General features: G+C 36.3%; 2 protein-coding genes across 3 annotated transcripts; both read left to right on the top strand.

Annotated features, from left to right (window-relative positions):
- The first annotated feature begins 966 nt into the window (after window positions 1-966).
- Window positions 967-4,818, top strand: LOC107940335 (probable LRR receptor-like serine/threonine-protein kinase At3g47570). 2 transcript variants are annotated; one of them, XM_041103632.1, is made up of 3 exons: window positions 967-3,966; window positions 4,075-4,489; window positions 4,619-4,818. In XM_041103632.1, exons 1-2 carry the CDS (start codon window positions 1,284-1,286, stop codon window positions 4,467-4,469), a joined length of 3,078 nt encoding a protein of 1,025 aa, XP_040959566.1. In that variant the 5' UTR covers window positions 967-1,283; the 3' UTR covers window positions 4,470-4,489; window positions 4,619-4,818. The 2 variants fall into 2 exon arrangements, with proteins under 2 accessions (XP_040959566.1, XP_016729259.1); XM_016873770.2 differs by having other exon boundaries at window positions 4,625-4,818.
- A 7,667-nt stretch (window positions 4,819-12,485) lies between these two features.
- On the top strand, window positions 12,486-20,905 carry LOC107935360 (probable LRR receptor-like serine/threonine-protein kinase At3g47570). The gene is made up of 3 exons (XM_041102057.1): window positions 12,486-15,075; window positions 20,336-20,407; window positions 20,535-20,905. The coding sequence occupies exons 1-3, from the start codon at window positions 12,486-12,488 to the stop codon at window positions 20,903-20,905; spliced, it is 3,033 nt and encodes a 1,010-aa protein (XP_040957991.1).
- Window positions 20,906-22,451: the final 1,546 nt, after the last annotated feature.

Consider the following 22,451-nt stretch of genomic DNA (forward strand, 5'->3'; position numbering starts at 1 on the left):
GAATTCAAAAGTCATGTTATTGAATCAGTTTCTTAATTGAAGTTGATATTGATCAAAATGTCACAAATCAACAAGAAACTTTATTTTAAGAGATTTTTGTGTTCATTTTTTGTATTAATTATAGGTACAATGAGTGCATATAAAAATGATTTTTCATTAATTAAAAGTTTAGCAAATTTGATAGATCGTGAGGCTTAATTTTATTTTCATATCCTTAAATTAATAATACATCATTATATATTTTATATAATCATTAAATTTAAATAATTACTAACTTTGAATATCTATTATGCATAAATAATAATTGCATTAAAAATTATTTTAGATTAATAATTAATGCTTTCAAAATTTATTTCAATTAATTTACAATTTAATGTTTTGTAAATTTTTAATATAATTATATAATATTTAAACATATTTTCATAATTTCATACTTTTAGAGTTTTAGATTGAGTTTATCTCGGACTTGAGCTTAGGAAAATCTTGAGCTCGAATTATTTTAGACTCAAGCTTTTTCAAATTCAAATAAACTCGAGCTCAAATTTTTCAAAGACTTTGATATATTCAAGCTTGAATATTCTCGAGTTCAAATTGTAATGAGCTCAAACCGACTTTCGAGATCGAAACTATTTTACCAATTCTACTCATTGTGTTGTTTGAAATTGGAACTTTTTTAGAAAAGTGGGGCATTTGTAGAAAGCTTCTCCTTTATTCCTTCCTCCAAATATGGTATTCAGTAACTTAGAAAAAAAACATACATTGTTCCCCATTTTTTCCACAAAGAAAGTACATGATAACTTTATTTGGACGTTTGTATTTTAAACGATAATTGTCAATGTAGGTCTCCATATTCCATTATTGTTGGCCTGGTGAGAGTTTCCTTGAAGTCTCCCTCTATCATTTTCCATGAAAGATATTAATGTTTTCTGAATAAATAGATTGATAAAAGCAAAATGCAGAATGTTTCATCTGTCGTTGGGTCAATATGAATTCCATTTCCTTCGCTATCGTAGTATTAAAATTTCATGCCAGTTGTCAAGCATTTAAGACATCAATTTTGACTTAGTTGTGGAAAAAAAAAATCGACAACCAGATCCCTTAAGTAAGGATTTAGCTCAAATTCCCAAGAAAATCGTAGGCATGTGATGTGATTTTCAAAGCTGGAAAACATGAACCAATTGACAGGAGATACCAGAGTTTGAAGCCTACTTATATTGCATGCTAGTTCTTGTTGATGAACCAAGCACTCTCAAAACAAATCAATCTCATCACGATTCAAGTTGATGGAGCTATCAAAAAAGCATTTTGAAGCATGCTGCTCTTTTTTCCTTGTTTTCTTTTTACAGCAAGTTTTCTCAAAAACTCCAACAGGCCTTGTAGTTAGAGGAAATGACACTGATCAACAAGCATTACTCCAGTTCAAAGCCAAGATAACTGATGATCAGCTTAGGGTCATGGAGTCCTGGAATAGTTCCATTCACTTCTGTCAGTGGCATGGTGTTACATGCGGTCACAAGCATCAGAGGGTCAACAAGTTGAGACTGCAATTCCTGAAACTCTCGGGATCTCTATCACCATTCATTGGAAATTTGAGCTTCCTTAAGGAGTTGAATCTTTCGGGCAATAGCTTCTACAACCAGATTCCTCAGGAGGTTGGTCATTTAAGGAGACTGGAAATATTAGATCTGACTAGCAACTCCATAAGCGGTGAAATTCCTCCCAATTTATCTTCTTGTTCTAAGCTCAAAATAGTTCGTATGGGAAGCAACCAACTAACAGGAGAAATACCTTCTTTTCTGGGTTTCTTGTCAAACTTGAAAGTCTTGAGTTTTTACAACAACAGTTTGAGAGGGAGGATCCCACCTTCATTGGGTAATTTGTCATCCTTGGAGAAGCTTGCTTTGTCATATAATGCTTTAGATGGGATTATACCTGAAACTCTTGCACAATTAACAAATCTTTCAAGTTTTTTGGCAGCAGCAAATGCAATTTCTGGTACTGTTCCTGTTGCAATGTTCAATCTTTCCAATATTAGGTTCTTTGATATCGGTGTGAATAAGATTCAAGGTACTCTTTATACTGACTTAGCAATCACTATGCCATATGTTGAGTTCTTTTCTGTAAGGGAAAATAAAATCTCCGGACAAATCCCAGTTTCAATAACCAATGCCTCAAATCTGAATGTACTTCAATTTAATGATAATAGACTTGGTGGAAAGGTGCCCTCCCTAGAAAAGCTAGATAAACTATCTACCCTTCAACTAAGTGTAAACCGTTTGGGGCATGGGAGAGAAGGTGACTTGAACTTCCTTTGCACTTTAGTCAATAATACCAAACTAGAGTTTCTATATATTAGCGATAATAATTTTGGAGGGGTATTTCCTAAATGCATCAGCAATTTGTCTAACACCCTTATACGTTTAGGAATACACCAGAACAAAATAACAGGAAGAATTCCAGATGGGATTAGAAATCTTATCAATTTGGAGGAGCTATTTGCATCAGAAAACCAACTATCAGGTCCCATTCCTTTTGATATTGGGAAGCTTCAGAAGCTACAGAATTTTTTCGCTCATAGTAATTTTCTCTCCGGGACTATTCCCCATTCTATTGGAAACCTAACATTATTAAAAAAACTTGGTTTAGATTTCAACAATCTTCATGGCAACATTCCTTTGAGTCTAGGCAACTGCCAAAGTTTGCTTGGCTTGAGTGTTTCTTATAATAATCTTAGTGGACCTATACCCCCTCAATTACTTGGGGTCTCATCCATGTCCATAATACTAGACTTGTCATCAAACTATTTGACTGGTGAGATTCCCGTTGCAGTAGAAAATTTGAAAAATCTAGGTCAACTCTATGTTTCTCAAAATAGGTTATCTGGTTTGCTTCCAGAAAACCTTGGTAGCTGTGTAAGTCTAGAGAAACTATTTTTGGATGGAAATTTTTTTGGAGGGCCCATTCCTTCTTCATTGAGTTCACTGAGAGGACTTGAGGCATTAGACGTATCCAACAATAATCTTTCAGGGGAGATTCCAGAATTTCTTGTCAGATTTGGGGCTTTAAGGTATTTAAATCTCTCTTTCAATAATTTTGAAGGAGTGATACCAAGTGGAGGAGTCTTTAAGAATGGTACTGCTACATTTGTTGAGGGAAACAGTAAGCTTTGCGGAGGCGTCCCCGAGTTACACTTGTTAAGATGTAACTCGAAAACATCATCAAGCAATTCTCTTAGATTAAAAGTTGCAATTATTGTTGTGACTTTAGGAGTGACTTTGGTTTTTACTTGTCTCCTCATCTTGTGGTTTAGAAAGAAGAAAGAACAGTCAACAACTTCTTGTGTAGAAAGTTCTCTTTTACAATTATCATACCAAAGCATCGTAAGGGCTACGGATGGATTCTCCACGCAGAATTTGGTTGGTTCAGGAAGCTTTGGTTCTGTATACAAAGGAGTTCTTGAAGCTAGTGGAGCAGTTATTGCAGTAAAGGTGCTTAATCTTCTGAATCGTGGAGCTTCCAGGAGTTTCCTGGCTGAATGCGAGGCCTTGAAAAACATTCGACATCGAAATCTTGTCAAGGTACTAACAGCTATTTCAGGAGTCAATTACCAAGGCAATGATTTTAAAGCCTTGGTTTATGAGTTCATGGAAAATGGAAGCTTGGAGGACTGGTTGCATCCACTTATTGGCATGAATGAACCAGAGACGGCGAGAAACCTAAACTTCTTCCAAAGAGTAAGTGTGGCCATAGATGTTGCTCATGCACTCGAATATCTGCACCATCATTGTGAAGAACCAATCATTCATTGTGACCTCAAGCCAAGCAATATTCTACTTGATGAAGAAATGGTTGGTCATATAAGTGACTTCGGCTTAGCAAAAATCCTTTCTACGGACAGACTTAACTATCCTGCCAATAAATCAAGCTCCCTTGGACTAAGAGGAACTATTGGTTATACTCCACCAGGTAAGTCGCTTAAAAGCAAAACATATCTAAACATAGTTTTTTGTTTATTTATAGGGTTTTCTTCTGCATTTATTCATATAATGTAATTTTTGATAAATTTGATTGTAGAATATGGTATGGGAAGTGAGTTGTCAATAAAAGGTGATGTGTATAGCTATGGCATCCTCTTGCTAGAGATGTTTACGGGGAAAAGGCCAACTGATGAAAGGTTCAAGGAGGGTTTAAGTCTTCACAACTTTGTTAAGGTAGCATTTCCTGAACGAGTTATTGAGATTTTAGATCGTATTCTTGTTCAAGAAAAAGTCAAGCAAGGAACTCTCAGTGGAAAATTCCTAGGAGATGACGGACATTTTCAGTGCTTGAATTCGATATTTGAAATAGGACTCACTTGCTCTGCTGAATTGCCGAGTGCGAGGATGCACATGAGTGATGTTGTTACCAAGCTTTCTTTTGTTAGAGACATGCTTCGCCCAACTCGATTGCGTCATGAAGTTTGCACATAAATATGCTACTCAATCAACAGGTAATTATATCTTCTTATCCTAACAAATTACTCAACCATTTCATCATTTGAGGCACATTTCTCCTACTTTTGAGATAAACACTATGTTCAGAAGATAAGAAGAACTAAAAATTTCCTTGTTTTCTTAAGTTGCAGGTATCTGAGGTGCCATAAGGATGGCCTTGAGTGGCATAGGTCAAGCAAAGTGCTTCCTTATTGTTGCTTTGTTTAGACAAATAAACTATAGAAAAGGCAAGTAGTGAAACTACTGTTTTTCTTTTCAAGTGATAGTTGGAGAAAAGAGACTTGTTTTCTATATTAATGAAAATGTTTGGATTTTGAGCCTGCAACTTATTGTATTAGTAATGCTATTCAACATGCTAATGGTGTTTCTGGCGAACTTTTATTGTTGAAATCGATAATTTTTACTCGGATTTCGAAATGTGCGTTGAATTATTCAACATGGGCATATTCAACTTTAACTCTCTTTTTTTCACATATTAAAATGAAACATTTTTCAAATTAGTTATTTAAAATATGAGTCGAGCTTGGATTTGAACATTCAAGGCCCAATGTTGGCCCAAATTAGTTCGGTTTTTAAATTTGTAATATTTTATTATGTTATTTTTATACATTATGTAATTTATAACACATAATTTTTTTTATGGAAGCCAACTAGAGTACTTATTTATTATAGGAAAACTAAACAGTAACAAACTAACACAAATTAGAAACTGAAAACAAACCGTGCCTAGATAACTTCACCATTTCTTAACTAAAAGTAACTTTACCCCAGCCTAATAAATGTACTCTCCCAACACTGTAACCTTAGACATATAATACATTAAATTTAAATCTATAGTAATATATAAATATTTAAAAAATATTAAGATGACTATATATAAGATTTCAATAAATAAAATTATCAAATATTAATTAAAAATATAAATATAGTTTTTAAGTTTTCAAAAAAAATAATATTAGCGTACCTAAAATAAGTTTGGATTAGTCATTTATAAATATGGGCATTGGGTAAAATTTAAGTCTCATATTTCGGCTCGAACTAGACTTGAGCAAGTATTAAGTGTGTTAATATCATACTTAGATATTTGACTCGACTCTACCTATGAATACCTCTTAAGTTTAGCTATTTAATAGAGTTACTTAAAAGAATTGTTTTTTTTTAAATTTAAATAGGGGAATTAATTCCCAAATTTGCATTTTGAAAAGAAAAATCAAAGAACTCATAGGGCAGTTTTATTATTGCTAGTAAGACTAATTGGAAAAGTCATTCCAACCAATCTAGAGTTGGTACAATCGAGTGTTACTACAATGATAAATACATATTATACTTAAAATGGGAAATTCAGATTTGAACCTTAAAGATAATGTTATTGGAAGCAATAATCACGAACCCTGAAAGAATTAATTTTTATAAACTATAAAACAGACTTGAATGATATCATTTGTTCCAATCCCAAAGGAAAGATAAATAAAAAGAAGGCTAAATGCTCAAAATGAAGTTACCCTTTATGAAAGTACTTAAATGAAGGTCAAAATCAAAATTTTTTTAAAGTACTCGAATAAGTGCTATTCAAATGAAGGTCGGCATGGAGATGGGATGATAGTGTTTAAACACGTGTCATCGAACCATATATAGTATGGTGGCTAGAATTTCTTTTTTAATTTTAAAGTTGATTTGATAAAGGTTAATTGCTAATATTATTAAATAATAAAGAATTTTAATTAAATAAACTCTAAAACTCAAATTAAACACTAAAAATTAACACAAATAACTTCTAATACCAAAATATATACTTTCTGCCGTTGAGGCTTTAATTTCGTTCCCTTATTTCCTCCCGAGGCAAACAATGGACCTTATGAAAAAAATTTGAGTTTAGGGTTCTTACTTGATGATAAAAATAGGGAAAATAAAATGGATTGAAAAAATTACTTAATTACATGGAAACTATTTTCCAGCAAGGAGTGCTTATGTGGACATGAAATATAATATCACCTCGGATGCCGTTAGTGAGAAAACAAATGAGTGACTAAAATGTTTAATATTGTAACAACAATAACCAAAATTGTAAGTCTTTTTATTTGAGTGATCAAAATGAAAGTGATTAATAAGATATCTTTAGCCTAAAAACTCAATATGCTCCACGAGACTTCCAATTATGTAGCAATTCTTATTATTTATTATTAATTTTATTTGTGTTGAAATAACACAATTCACATCTAAAAAATATGAGATTGTGGAGTGTTTGTAATACGGTAGATAGAGGTAGTTTCTTCACCTTTAAATCATCCTAAAATTTTTCATTTTCTTCATAAGACAATTGCAGTGTTCTTTAATATTGTTTTTATCTTTCAATATTTTGTAGGGTACAATCAGTGGTGGAGTCAGAAATTTTTTTGTTCGGGGTTTAATAGTTTATATATTTATATTTTTTAAATGATTAAATTTTATTATTTTTGAGGGGCTAAAGTGTAATTTTATTATTATTAATTTAAAATTTTATAAATTATAAAAAGGCTAAATAAAAAAAAATTCATTAAGCCCTGCCAACTTCTCGGCTCCGCCATTGGGTACAATTATAATGAAATATCCTGCTATTAAATTACATTTTAGTGAGATTCCATCTAAAAGGTTGGGTTTTAAGATATATTAGAAGCCGCACGTGAACTAAATTACAAAGTAAGAATCAGACAAAACACATGTTCATAATTCAATCCAATAAAAGCATGCCACGTAACCTAACACAAATCTCAACACATTTAATAAATGTAAAATGTGTTGGTTTCTAACTTAGCAAACAAAGTTTAAAAACAACTTAGATGAATGTTTTAGATGTTTGAAAGATTAAAACAGGAGCAAGAACAAGCAAAAGGTTGAATGAGCAAAGTGTTTTTCTCATTACCCGAATAAGTGCATGGTTACATACATAAATAGAACAAAGCTACATAGAAAGAAAACAAAGCTTGCTTGTGCAAGTAACTAAAGGTTTACATCAACAAAATGACAACCTAATTTGACTACTAAATCAGCTAAGCACACATTTTAACCTTAGCTGATCAAAGCAAATAATGATTACACCATAGACTAACAAAAGTCAACTAAACAAACAAGGCTTGTCGAATTGCACAATGGATTTTAACATGCTTCAGCCGAGTTTCTGGTTTCATGCATGCAACGTAGGTTTTGCATGGATTCTTAAACTTTGCTGTTGTCGTTGCCACCTTTTAAACACTCCTCCTTGGCTACAAAGCAGCAAACTCCGATTTTCTTCTTCAAATATTCAAACCTTGAAGCAGCCAATGGTTTGGTTAATAGATCAGCAAGTTGATCTTTTGAGCAGCAGTGAACTAAGCTTATCTCCTTGGACATTTTAGCTTCTCTCACAAAATGATATCTAATTTTAAAATGTTTGGTCTTACCATGAAAAACTAGATTTTTGGCAATGGCTACAGCCGATTGGTTGTCAACCTTAATCACAGTGGCCTCCTTTGGATCAGCATTCAGATCACACAATATTTTCCTAAGCCAAATGGCTTCATTTACAGCAGAAGCAGCTGCGATGTATTCTGCCTCAGCAGTGGATTGAGCCACTGTCTGTTGCTTCTTCGAGCTCCAGCAGAAGACACTTGAGCCAAGGGTGAAGAAGTAGCCTGATGTGCTCTTCATGTCATCAGCAGAACCAGCCCAATCAATGTCTGAATATCCCATTAGTCTCAGCTCCTCAGCCCTTTCAAACTTCACTCCACAACTCAGAGTCCCTTTGACATACCTTAGGACCCTTTTTGCTGCTTTAAAATGTGCAACTGTGCAGCAATGCATGAATCTCGATAGAAGACCAACAGCATGCATGATGTCTGGTCTAGTTGCAGTCAAATAGAGCAGGCAGCCAACCAAGCTTCTGTAATTCTTTTCATCCACTCGATCTTCATCTCCTAGGCTGGTGAGTTTTTCTCCTAAAGCCACAAGAGTGCTAGCAGGCTTGCAGTTTGTCATGCAAAACCTGCTCAAAACCTTCGATGCGAATACCTTCTGGCCTATGAAAATACCTTGTTCATTTTGTTTCACTTCCATGCCAAGGAAGTATGTCATTAATCCAAGGTCAGTCATCTCAAACACAGTTTGCATTTGCTTCTTAAAGGTTTCAATTTCCTCCCTTTTGCAGCCAGTGACCAGTAAATCATCAACATACAATGAAACAATTAGCAAAGTTTCATTACCTTCCTTCTTAACATAGAGAGTAGGCTCACTGGTGCTCTTTGTGAACCCGAGCCTTGTCAGGTAGGTATCCATTCGATCGTACCAGGCCCTTGGAGCTTGCTTGAGACCATACAGGGCCTTTTTGAGCTTGTAGACCTTCTCTTCTTCTCCTTGAACTTCAAAGCCTTCAGGTTGATCTATGAAGATTTCCTCCATGAGAAATCCATTTAAAAAGGCTGATTTGACATCCAGTTGATGCACCTGCCACTGTTTCTGGGCTGCTAAGGCAAACAACATTCTTATAGTGTCCAGCCTTGCAACAGGAGCAAAGGTTTCAAAGAAATCGACTTCCTGCTGTTGGCTATACCCTTTCACAACTAATCTAGCTTTGTGTCTGTTCAGTGATCCATCTGCATTATTTTTTATCTTGAACACCCATTTAACTCCAATGATCTTCCTACCTTCTGGTCTATCAACCAGCTCCCAAGTTTCATTCTTTTGAATCATCCTTAGTTCAGCTTCCATAGCCTCTTGCCAGTATTTCTCTTTTGAGGCTTCAGCATAGCAGGATGGCTCAACCATGGTCACAGCACATCTTTCATAGATGTCTGCCAATGTTCTGGTGCCCCTAACAGGCATATCATCAAAATCATCCATAGCTCCATTTTCAACTTCAGCATGTTGGTGATCAAGGTCCTGCAAGTCTTCTTCAGCTAAGCTTGCATCTGTCCCATTCCACTTCCAACAGCTTCCTTCATTGAACTTGACATCTCTGCTTACAATAACCTTTTTTGTTGATGGATCAAAGATCCTATAACCCTTCTTCACACTGCTGTAGCCTACAAATACCCCTGGCACAGACTTTCTTTCCAGCTTGGTTCTCTTCTCTGCTGGCAAAAGTGCATAGCATAAGCATCCAAACACTTTCAAGTGTGACACGATTGGTTTCTGCCCGAACCAGACTTCAAAGGGTGTTTTACCTTTGACTGCTTTAGTTGGTAGTCTATTTAGTAAGTAGACAGATGTGTTTACTGCCTCAGCCCAAAAGTTGTTTGGCATTTTGGCCTCAAACAGTAGGCATCTGGCCATATCAAGAACAGTCCTATTTTTCCTCTCACAAACACCATTTTGTTGTGGTGTGTAGACAGTGGTCAGTTGGTGTAGGATGCCAGCATCATCACAAATCTTCTGGAACCTCTGAGACACATACTCGGCTCCATTGTCTGACCTTAGGCTCTTGAGTTTGCTGTTGGCTTGGTTTTCAGCCAAAGCCTTGAACTTGCGAAAGAAGTCAGTGACATCTGACTTTTGTTTCAAGAAGGTTACCCAACAAAATCTGGTGCAGTCATCAATGAACAAGGCAAAATACTTGCAGCCATTTAGTGAGCTGGTCTTCATAGGTCCACAGATGTCAGTGTGAACCAACTGAAGTTTCTCTTGGGCTCTCCATGCCTTGTTGACTGGAAAGGGTAGTCTGGTTAGCTTGCCAAGCTGACAGACTTCACACACCTCTTTGTTTGGCTCGAACTTAGCCATATCTTCAACCAAATTCAGTCTTTGCATTTATCCGAGTGAGTTGTAGTTCACATGCCCCATTCTTTTGTGCCACAAACTTGCCTCATCAGTCTGAGCTGCATATGCTCTTGCTTGCAACTGATTTACATCCACATTGAAGGTTCTATCTTGCATAGCTACTTTTGCCAACACCTGGTCAGTAGCATCTTTGATTGTGCAGATTTTGCCTTCAAACAGGAGAGAGTACCCTTTCTCCAGTAGCTGACCAACACTTAACAAATTTTGGTCAATGTCAGGTACATAAAGAACTTCTGAAATGGTTTTAATACCTGACTTGGTACAAATCACTGCTTTGCCTTTGCCTTTAGCCTTAAGAAGCTCACCATTTCCAATTCTGACATTGGATTCAAATGAGGTGTCAAGCTCCTTGAACATGCTTTCCTCTGAGGCCATATGATGAGTGCATCCACTATCGATCAGCCAAATTTTGCTGACTTTGCTCGAGCTTGCAAAGTAGGAGGCTGTGAAGACATGTTCTTCCTGTGCCTCGATGTCTTCAGCTACTTGAGCCTGATTATGATTCTGTGACTGAGCTGTTGGTTTGTTCTTACACACTTTCTCAATGTGACCAAGCTGTTTGCAGCCTCTACACTGAATGTCAGGCCTGTACCAGCAATATTTCTCAAGGTGAGTTGTTCTTTTGCAATGAACACAGGGTGGAAACTTCTTCTTGGCAGCTTCCTTCTTTCCTCTTTCTTTCTTTTCTGACCAAGGCTTCTTGCCTTTGTGATCCGAGCTGAAGCTTGAGCTCTCTCTACTCCTAGCTTGAAAAGCTCCCTCAGAATACTCCTCCATTCTGTTTGCTCTTCTTTGCTCTTGAGCATAGAGAGCATTTATCAGTTCAGTCAAGGGAATGGCAGATAAGTCCCTCGAATCCTCCAGGGAAGAAATCTTGGATTCATACTTCTCTGGCAAGGTTGTTATGATTTTCTCCACTATCTTCTGATCACTAAAGTCATCTCCAAGCAGTCTTATGTTGTTGACAGTAGACATAATTCTGTCAGCATACTGCTTGATGGTTTCTGAGTCTTTCATTCTCAGATTCTCAAAGTCCTCTCAAGTTGATGAGTTGTTGCTGCCTGGTTTTGTCTGAGCCTTGAAACTCTTCCTTGAGTTTGTCTCAGGCCTCCTTTGGTGTGTCGCAGGCCATTATCCTTGTGAAGATAGCATCTGAAACTCCACTTTGAAGGCATGACATGGCCTTGTACTTCTTTGCACAGTCTTCATTATACTGCCTTATTTGAGCTATCGTGGGATTAGCTCTTAAGGGTGGTGGTTCTGTGTCATTTTGGACAACATTCCACAGGTCATGTGCCTGTAGATATGTTTTCATTTTGACAGCCCATATATTGTAGCTTTCACCAGCAAACACGGGTGGATGTGGTGGTGAGAAGCTCATCTTCACGCAGCTTCCAAAACTCTGAGCAACAAAGATAGTTCCTGCTTCTTTTCTTTCAAACACACAGCACACAACAAGAGGCCCTCAAAGACAACAGGCTATCGATACCATTTGTTGGTTTCTAACTTAGCAAACAAAGTTTAAAAACAACTTAGATGAATGTTTTAGATGTTTGAAAGATTAAAACAGGAGCAAGAACAAGCAAAAGGTTGAATGAGCAAAGTGTTTTTCTCATTACCCGAATAAGTGCATGGTTACATACATAAATAGAACAAAGCTACATAGAAAGAAAACAAAGCTTGCTTGTGCAAGTAACTAAAGGTTTACATCAACAAAATGACAACCTAATTTGACTACTAAATCAGCTAAGCACACATTTTAACCTTAGCTGATCAAAGCAAATAATGATTACACCATAGACTAACAAAAGTCAACTAAACAAACAAGGCTTGTCGAATTGCACAATGGATTTTAACATGCTTCAGCCGAGTTTCTGGTTTCATGCATGCAACGTAGGTTTTGCATGGATTCTTAAACTTTGCTGCTTTCGTTGCCACCTTTTAAACAAAATTATGGTGATTACGAATATACTTAGCTGGGCAGGTCTTTATTTATATATGTTTCCAGTATTGATAAATTGTAAGTGATAATCTATGCAATGTGAACTAAATTAAAAAGAATAAGACAAAACAAATTTTCATAATTCAATCCAATATATGTAAGCCATGTGACCTAACACAGATATCAACAAGTGGTGGAGTCAAAGTCTGTATGTACCCAAGAACCTGAAAGAAGAGCTCTCAGATTGAAATTGATTCAGGTTGATGGAAGTGGCCAGCTCTTTTTTCATTGTTTGCTTTCAAGTTATAATTCTTAGCTTGTTCAGTTTAGCATATACAGCGCCTATATCCGGAGGAAATGACACTGATCTACAAGCTTTACTACGGTTCAAAGCCAATATAATTGGTGATCAGCTCGGAGTTATGGACTCTTGGAATAGTTCCGTTCACTTCTGTCAATGGCATGGTGTTACATGCAGTCGCAAGCGTCGGAGAGTTACCAAGTTGGAACTGCAGCTCCTAAAACTCTCCGGATCTTTATCACCATACATTGGAAATTTAAGCTTTCTCAAGGAGTTGAATCTTGAGGGTAACATCTTCTACAATCAGATTCCTCAAAAAATTTGTCGCTTAAGAAGATTGGAAACTTTAGAACTGTCCAATAATTCCATCACTGGTGAAATTCCTTCCAATTTATCTGCTTGTTATAAGCTCACATTGGTCGGTATGAGGGGCAACCAGCTAACAGGAGAAATACCTGCTTCGCTGGGTCTCTTATCAAACTTGAAAGTCTTGAATTTTGCCATCAACAGATTGAGAGGAAGTATACCACCTTCGTTGGGGAATTTGTCATGCTTAGAGAAACTTTCTTTGAGGACTAATTCATTAAGTGGGGTTATACCTGAAGGTATTGGACAATTGACAAATCTTTCAGTTTTCTCGGTAGAAGAAAATGCAATTTCAGGTACTATTCCCTTCACAATGTTCAATCTCTCCAATATGAGAAGTTTTGATATTGGTGGAAACAATATTCAAGGTACTCTTCCTTCTGATTTAGCAATCACTATGCCATATATTGAGTTCTTTTCTGCATGGGAAAACCAAATCTCAAGAAAAATCCTGATTTCTATATCGAATGCCTCGAATCTGAATATACTTCAGCTTAATGAGAATAGACTTATTGGAAACGTCCCTTCCTTAGAGAAGTTAGATAAACTAGCTAATCTTCTTCTAGGCACAAACCATTTGGGAAATGGAAGAGAAGGTGATTTGAACTTTCTCTGCAGTTTAGTTAATAATACCAAAATAGAAACAATAGATATACAAACAAATAATTTTGGAGGGGAACTTCCCGAATGCATTAGCAATTTTTCTAGCACACTTTTATTTTTAGTAATAGAAAATAACAAAATATTGGGAAAAATTCCCGATGGGATTGGAAATCTCATCAATTTACAGGTGCTACGGGTATCACAAAATCAACTATCAAGTCCCATTCCTCCCAATATCGGGAGGATTCAGAAGCTAAAGAGATTTGACGCTCGTTATAATTTTCTCACTGGGACTATTCCCCATTCTATTAGAAATTTAACAGGGTTAACATTTCTAGCTTTAGGAGTTAACAATTTTCAGGGCAATATTCCTTCAAGTCTTGGACACTGCCAAAATTTGCTTACATTGGGTCTTTCTTACAACAATCTTAGTGGATCAATACCCCCTCAAGTACTTGCACTTTCATCCTTGTCCATTTTACTAAACTTATCATCAAACTATTTGACTGGTGAACTTCCCGTTGAAGTAGAGAAATTGAAAAATCTAGGTGATTTGGATGTTTCAAAAAATAAGTTATCTGGTTTGCTTCCAAACAGCCTTGGTAGCTGTGTGAGATTAGAAAAGTTGTTTCTTGGTGGTAATTTGTTCGAAGGGCCCATTCTTTCATCCATGAGTTCATTGAGAGGTCTTGCGGCACTGGATGTATCCGATAATAATCTTTCAGGTGAGATTCCTGAATTTCTTGCAAGCTTTGGGGCACTAAAGTATTTAAATCTCTCATTTAATGATTTTGGGGGAATAATACCAAGTGGGGGAGTCTTTAAGAATTCTAGTGCTACATTTGTTGAAGGGAACGATAAGCTTTGTGGAGGCATCACTGAGTTACACTTGTCAAGATGTAACTCGGAAAAATCATCAAACACTTCTCTTCGTTTAAAACTTGTTATTGTTTCTGTAATTTTAGGAGTGACTTTGATATTCCTTTTTCTTCTTATCATGTTGTTTCGAAAGAAGAAAGAGCATCAGCCAACAACAACTTGTGCAGAAAATTCACTTTTACGGTTATCATACCAAAGCATCCTAAGGGCTACTAACGGATTCTCTACGCAGAATTTGGTTGGTTTGGGAAGTTTTGGTTCCGTGTACAGAGGAATTCTTGAAGAGACTGGAGAAGTTATTGCAGTAAAGGTGCTTAATCTTCTAAATCATGGAGCTTCGAGGAGTTTCTTAGCTGAATGTGAGGTCTTGAAGAACATTCGACATCGAAATCTTGTCAAGGTTTTAACAGCCATTTTAGGTGCCGATTATCAAGGCAATGATTTTAAAGCCTTGGTTTATGAGTTCATGGTAAATGGAAGTTTGGAGGACTGGCTACATCCACCTGCTGGAACCAATGAACCAGAGACAATAAGAAACCTGAACCTCTTCCATAGACTTAATGTGGCCATATATGTTGCTCATGCACTAGAGTATCTGCACCATCGTTCCCAAATATTGATCATTCATTGTGACCTCAAGCCAAGCAATATTCTACTTGATGCGAAAATGGTTGCCTATATAAGTGTATTGGAACCCACCCATTGTTTAAAAAGTCAAAAATGGTGGGCACCGAAAGTAGAAAGTAAAATTGGTTGGCAAGTTGGGTTAAAAGTTGGCATGGGATAATTGCAATTTTGGTCCCTAATTGTATAGGGGCATTGCAAGTTGATCCTTGAACCTCAACTATAAATAGGCCTAACCATTTCTTACTTTCTTCATCCCACACTTGCCATTCTCTACTTAAGGCAATTGTTCTCTCTCCCTATTTGTAAACTTTCACTTGTATTTTTGGAGTGAAATATATTTGGTAGTGCCCGAGGACGTAAGCAAAATTTGCTGAACCTCGTTAAAATTCTAGTGTTCTTTATTTTTTGTTCTGCATATTTTGCAAGTGTCATTGTAGTGATTTATTGTGCTATTAAATTACGATAGAGGGATATTCTGGCTAGGAAAGAGCTGGTATGTAAGCATCCTCGTGATCCACCTCTCTTTCCTGGGAATTGAACTTAGTGTGATTTTTCAGTACAATAATTTTACTCTTTCACACGCTTCCGCGCAACAATTGGTACCAGAGCCAGGTTCGTACTTGGGGAATACGACCGTTTACGGTACTATTTACGTATATGGCACTATTTACGTATACGGTACTATTCACATATACGACACTATTCACGTATACGGTACTGTTCACGTATACAGTAGTTGGGATTGAGGAGAAAAATGGCAGCAGCATCGTCATCAGCAAGGACTACTGTGACAAATGCAAAATTTGAAGTAGAGAAATTTGACGGTACCAATAATTTTGGTATGTGGCAATGTGAGATCCTGAATGTCTTATGTTAGCAAGAGCTAGATATAGCCCTTGAAGAAAAACTTGACAAGATGGATGACAAGGAGTGGGCCAAGATCAATAGACAGGCGTGTGGTACAATCCGCCTATGTTTGGCCAAAGAGCAGAAGTACTCTGTCATGAGGGAGACATCAGCGAAGAAGTTATGGGATACACTGGAAGAAAAGTTTCTAACGAAAAGTCTTGAAAATAGGCTTTATATGAAAAAGAAACTTTATCGATTCACGTATGCACCCGGTATGTCGATGAATGACCATGTGAACTCATTCAATAAAATTTTAGCAGACTTGCTAAATTTGGATGAGAAATTTGAAGATGAAGACAAGGCATTATTGTTGTTGAATTCCCTTCCTGATGAATATGATCATCTTACCACCACATTGCTTCATGGGAAGGACACGATCACATTTGATGCAGTTTGTAGTGCGTTGTATAGATCTGAGACTCGAAAGAAAGATAAAAGAGATCACAGAGATACAACCGCAGAAGTCTTAACAGTAAGAGGTCGTTCACACAGCAGCAAATCTGGTAGAAGGGGAAAGTCCAAAGGGAGACCCGCCAAAGATGAATGTGTCTTTTGCCGTGAAAAAGTGCATTGGAAAAAGAATTGTCCTAAGCTACAAAAGGGCAAGGCTATTTCTAATGCATGTGTAGCGGAGCATGATGAGGAGTCAGACTTTAGCTTGGTTGGCATGGCAATGGCATGTCAAACGGATGAGTGGATTTTGGATTCAGGATGTACTTACCATATGTGTCCTAATAAGGACTGGTTTTCTAGTCTTAAAGAGCTAGAAGGTGGAATTGTTCTTATGGGCAATGATAGTACTTGTAAGACAATAGGAGTGGGTACAGTCCAATTGAAGAATCACGACGGCTCAATCCAAGTCTTGACAGATGTTCGCTACGTACCTAGCCTGAAGAAAAATCTCATCTTATTAGGTGCCCTAGAATCTAAAGGGCTCACAATCACTTTGAGAGATGGATTACTAAAAGTAGTAGCTGGGCAACTGACGGTGATGAAAGGCACAAGAAGAAATAACTTGTATTTTTTAAATGGAAGTACAGTTATTGGATCAACATCAACAGTTTCTACAAAAGATGTAGATTCAGAGGCTACCAGATTATGGCATATGCGATTGGGACATGCTGGTGAAAAAGCTTTGCAGACATTGGTGAAGCAAGGCTTATTGAAAGGTGCAAATTCTTGCAAAATGGAATTCTGTGAACATTGTGTTCTGGGCAAGCAGAAGAGGGTAAAATTTGGTCCAGCAATTCACAATACGAAAGGAATTCTGGACTACGTTCACAGTGATGTGTGGGGACCTACCAAAGTAGCTTCTTTGGGAGGTATGCACTATTTTGTTACTTTTGTTGATGATTATTCAAGAAAAGTATGGGTGTATCTAATGAAAAGAAAAAGTGAAGTTTTGGATGCATTTCTGAAATGGAAGAAGATGGTAGAGACTCAGACTGATCGAAAGGTCAAATGACTTCGATCAGATAATGGTACTGAGTACAAAAACGATCCATTTCTACAAGTATGCCAAGATGAGGGCATTGTGCGACACTTCACTGTTCGGGATACACCACAGCAAAATGGGGTGGCAGAACGAATGAATCGAACTATACTGGAGAAAGTTCGATGTATGTTGTCCAATGCTGGATTGGGCAAAGAATTTTGGGCTGAGGCAGTTACATATGCGTGCCATCTAATTAACCGTTTGCCATCAGCTGCAATAAATGGAAAAACTCCTATGGAGATGTGGACTGGTAAATCTACTACTGATTATGATTCTTTACATGTATTTGGTTCCACTGCATATTATCATGTAAAAGAATCTAAGTTAGACCCAAGAGCAAAGAAAGCATTATTCTTGGGTATAACTGATGGAGTAAAAGGATATCGTTTCTGGTGTCCTGATACAAGGAAGATTATTTTCAGTAGATATGTGACTTTTGATGAATCAACCATGTTGAAGTACAAGGATTCACAAAAGGATGACAAAACCAGTAGTACTTTGCAGCAGGTGGAGCTTGAAAAGGTTAACGATGATCCAGCTAATATTGAAGGGATAAATGATGAAGAGGTTCCTACCCAAGAATCTCTACAGCAACAAGATTCAATTGCATATAGAAGGCCAAGAAGAGAGATTCGTAAGCCTGCTCGCTTTGATGATATAGTGGCCTATGCACTTCCAATTACAAATGATGATGTTCTTTCTACTTACACAGAAGTAATAAGTAACCCTGATGGTGTAAAGTGGAAGCAAGCAATGAATGAAGAAATGCAGTCTCTTCATAAAAATAAGACCTGGGAGTTGGTGACACTACCCAAGGGAAAGAAGGCAATTGGATGCAAATGGGTATATGCAAAGAAGGAAGGATTTCCTGATAAAAATGAAATTCGATACAAGGCTAGATTAGTAACAAAGGGTTACGCTCAGAAAGAAGGAATAGACTACAATGAAGTGTTTTCTCCAGTTGTGAAGCATTCGTCTATTCGGTTTTTGCTAGCCTTGGTTGCGCAATATGATCTTGAACTAGTTCAGCTTGATGTGAAGACCGCGTTTTTACACGGTGATTTGGAAGAGCAAATCTATATGACTCAGCCAGATGGATTCAAGGTTGCTGGAAAAGAAAATTGGGTTTGCAAACTGACAAAGTCGCTTTATGGATTGAAGCAATCTCCGAGGCAGTGGTACAAGCGATTTGATCAGTTCATGAAAGGGCAAAGGTACACAAGAAGTAAATTTGATCATTACGTGTATTTTCAGAAGCTACAAGAAGGAACTTTCATATACTTGCTCTTATATGTTGATGATATGCTAATAGCATCTAAGAGCAAAGTTGAGATTGAAAGATTGAAGACTCAACTCAATCTCGAGTTTGAGATGAAAGATCTAGGAGAAGCTAAAAAGATTCTCGGCATGGAAATATAGAGAGATAGAGCTCATGATAGAGTTAGCTTGTCTCAGAAGCAGTATTTGAAAAAGGTACTACAGCAGTCTGGCATGAACGAGCAGACAAAACCTGTAAGTACCCCGTTGGCTTCTCATTTCAAGCTTTCTGCACAACTATCTCCTTCGACGAATACGGAACGAGAATACATGTTGCAAGTTCCGTATTCTAATGCAGTGGGTAGCTTGATGTATGCAATGGTGTGTACAAGACCCGACATTTCACAGGCAGTTAGTATAGTGAGCAGGTATATGCATAATCCTGGAAAAGGACATTGGCAAGCTGTGAAATGGATTCTACGGTATATTCAGAAGACCGTGGATGTTGGATTACTGTTCAAGCAGGATAATACACTTGGTAAAGGTGTTATTGGGTACGTTGATTCTGACTATACCGGTGATTTGGACAAGCGAAGATCAACCACCGGTTATGTGTTTACACTTGCTAGAGGACCAATAAGTTGGAAGTCTACACTACAGTTTACAGTTGCATTGTCAACCACAGAAGCCGAGTACATGACTGTAACAGAGGCTGTAAAGGAGGCTATTTGGTTACAAGGTATGGCTAAAACCTTGGGGTTGGTTCAGGAGCATATTAACGTGTATTGTGATAGTAAAAGTGCTATTCATTTAGCAAAGAATCAAGTCTATCATGCACGTACAAAACATATCGACGTACGATTCCATTTTGTGCGGGAAATTACTGAAGAGGGGAAAATTTGTCTTCAGAAGATCAAGACTGCAGATAATCCCGCAGATATGATGACCAAGGTGGTAACATCAACCAAGTTCGAACATTGTTTGAACTTGATTAATATCCTGCAAGTTTAACAGTTGAAGAAGGCACTATCAAGTATTGTTGTCAAAGGCAGAAAGAATTGTGTGAAGATAAGATTATCCTAATCAAATCTTCAAGGTGGAGATTATTGGAACCCACCCATTGTTTGAAAAGTCAAAAAGGGTGGGCACCGAAAGTAGAAAGTAAAATTGGTTGGCAAGTTGGGTTAAAAGTTGGCATGGGATAATTGCAATTTTGGTCCCTAATTGTATAGGGACATTGCAAGTTGATCCTTGAACCTCAACTATAAATAGGCCTAACCATTTCTTACTTTCTTCATCCCACACTTGCCATTCTCTACTTAAGGCAATTGTTCTCTCTCCCTATTTGTAAACTTTCACTTGTATTTTTGGAGTGAAATATATTTGGTAGTGCCCGAGGACGTAGGCAAAATTTGCTGAACCTCGTTAAAATTCTAGTGTTCTTTATTTTTTGTTCTGCATATTTTGCAAGTGTCATTGTAGTGATTTATTGTGCTATTAAATTACGATAGAGGGATATTCTAGCTAGGAAAGATCTGGTATGTAAGCGATCCTCGTGATCCACCTCTCTTTCCTGGGAATTGAACTTAGTGTGATTTTTCAGTACAATAATTTTACTCTTTCACACGCTTCTGCGCAACAAAGTGACTTTGGCTTAGCAAAAATCCTTTCTGCAGACAGGCTTAACTATTCTGCTAGCCAATCAAGCTCCCTTGGGTTAAGAGGAACTATTGGTTATGCTCCACCTGGTAAGTTCACTTTATTTATTTCATGATTTAAAAGCAAAACATACATTCTAACAGAAGTTTATATATATATTAGAGTGTTTTGCTCTACAATTATTCCTATATGTAATTTGTGATGAACTAATTGTAGAATATGGCATGGGAAGTGAGTTGTCAACAAAAGGGGATGTGTATAGCTATGGCATCCTCTTGCTAGAGATGTTTACAGGGAAGAGGCCGATGGATGAAAAGTTCAAAGAAGGTTTAAGTCTTCACAACTTTGTTAAGTCAGCTTTACCGGATCGAGTGATTGAGATTTTAGATCCCATTCTTTTTGAAGAAAGAGTCCAACAAGAAACCCTCAAGGGAAAATGTCTGAGAAATGAAATACATCTTCAGTGCTTGAATTTAATATATGAAATAGGACTCATTTGTTCTGCTGAATCACCAAGTGCACGTATGGACATGAGTGATGTTGTTACCAAGCTTTGTTCCATTAGAGACAAGCTTTATCCTACTTGATTACATCATGAGGTTTCGAACTTAAATATGTTGCTCAATCAACGGGTAATAATATCTTCTTGTCTTACCAAGGTACTTGAACATTTCATCACCAAAGACACATTTCCACTACTTTTGAGATTATTGTTGTGTTCAGATGATATGATGAAGTAAAAGAGATTTCCTTGTTTTCAACTTGCAGGTATCAAAGGTGTCGTATGGATGAACCTGAGATGCTTAGGTCAAGCAAGGTGTTGGCTTTTTTCTTTTCTTCACATTCCATCTTGTGTTAATGTCAGCTCTTTATCAATAATTTGTCAATGTAATTTGTATTAATGTTTCATTTTTTTTCTTTGCATTTTAAAGTATGGAATTGTCATCAAATCAGAATTCAAGATGGTGCTAGGGGTCGCAGGGGGGCTGGCCCTAAAATGGAAAATTTTTCATTTATTAAATTTTTTAAAATTTTAAATTAGTAAAGATAAAATTACATTTTGACCCTTTTAAAAATGATACAAATTTGATTTAATCTTTTAAAAATTATAAATATATAAACTATTAAAATGGTGAAATTATATTTTTATTATCATAAAAATTACAATTTAATTCCGGCTCTCCTAAAATATTGTCTGATTCCACCCCATGTATCGAAAATTTTACATCTCAATATTAATTTTCATTGCAATGAAGGATCAATAAAATATATGAAAAGGGTTAATGATGAACCCTAAGAATTAGGTGATTGTATATTGCAAATCGTAATATAAAGTGGAATTGGGATTCCATCTTTAGTCATTGTAAAAAGAAAATTTCAAATGAGAAAATTATAGTGCAAAAGGAAGAAAAAGAAAAGCATAGATTGACCAAAGCAATAAGAAAATTCTATAAAAATCTTCTTCACTTACGTCAACAAAAGACACTAAAAATTCCAGCTTTTTTAATTCATTAAGATTTGAAGAAAAGATTATTCTCATATCATTAAAATCATTTCATAAATTAACATTTCCATCTCTTATGTTTTATTACAAAAAAAAAACTCCAAAATTTACAAAGGTAAAATTATAGTTTTCCATAGGTCGGGCCATCCGGCCTAACCTGAAAATCCGTCCGAAAAATGAGTTTGGACAAAATATAAGGCCTGTTTAGAAAATAAGTCGAACCTCAAGTAATGTTTTTTTGGCTCAAGCTCAGCCCGGTCTGAATTTGCAATAAAAAAACCCTGTTGTTTTTCCATGTTTTGTTGTTGTTATCCACTTTTTACCACTGTTTTGTTACCGTTTCACTATTATGTTGCTATTATTGTGTTGCTAATTCTTGGATATTGTATGACACTTGTTTTCTTTGTTATTATTTTAGAGGTATTTATTTGTTAAATTACACTTATATGGGTGTTATTTAAGTATAAAAAAATTAATTTATTTTCAATTTTTGAGAAATATTTATTTTAATATTTTTAGTAAATTTAGTGTATTATATTTTTTTAAAAATTGTTTTATATAAAAAAAATAAAAATTAAAAAAAAAGTAATACATGCGGGTCAAACCGAACCTGAATTTTAGTATTTTTA

Source organism: Gossypium hirsutum, chromosome D10 (assembly GCF_007990345.1).
Source record: "Gossypium hirsutum isolate 1008001.06 chromosome D10, Gossypium_hirsutum_v2.1, whole genome shotgun sequence".
In the NCBI taxonomy this organism is placed as follows: Eukaryota; Viridiplantae; Streptophyta; class Magnoliopsida; order Malvales; family Malvaceae; genus Gossypium; species Gossypium hirsutum.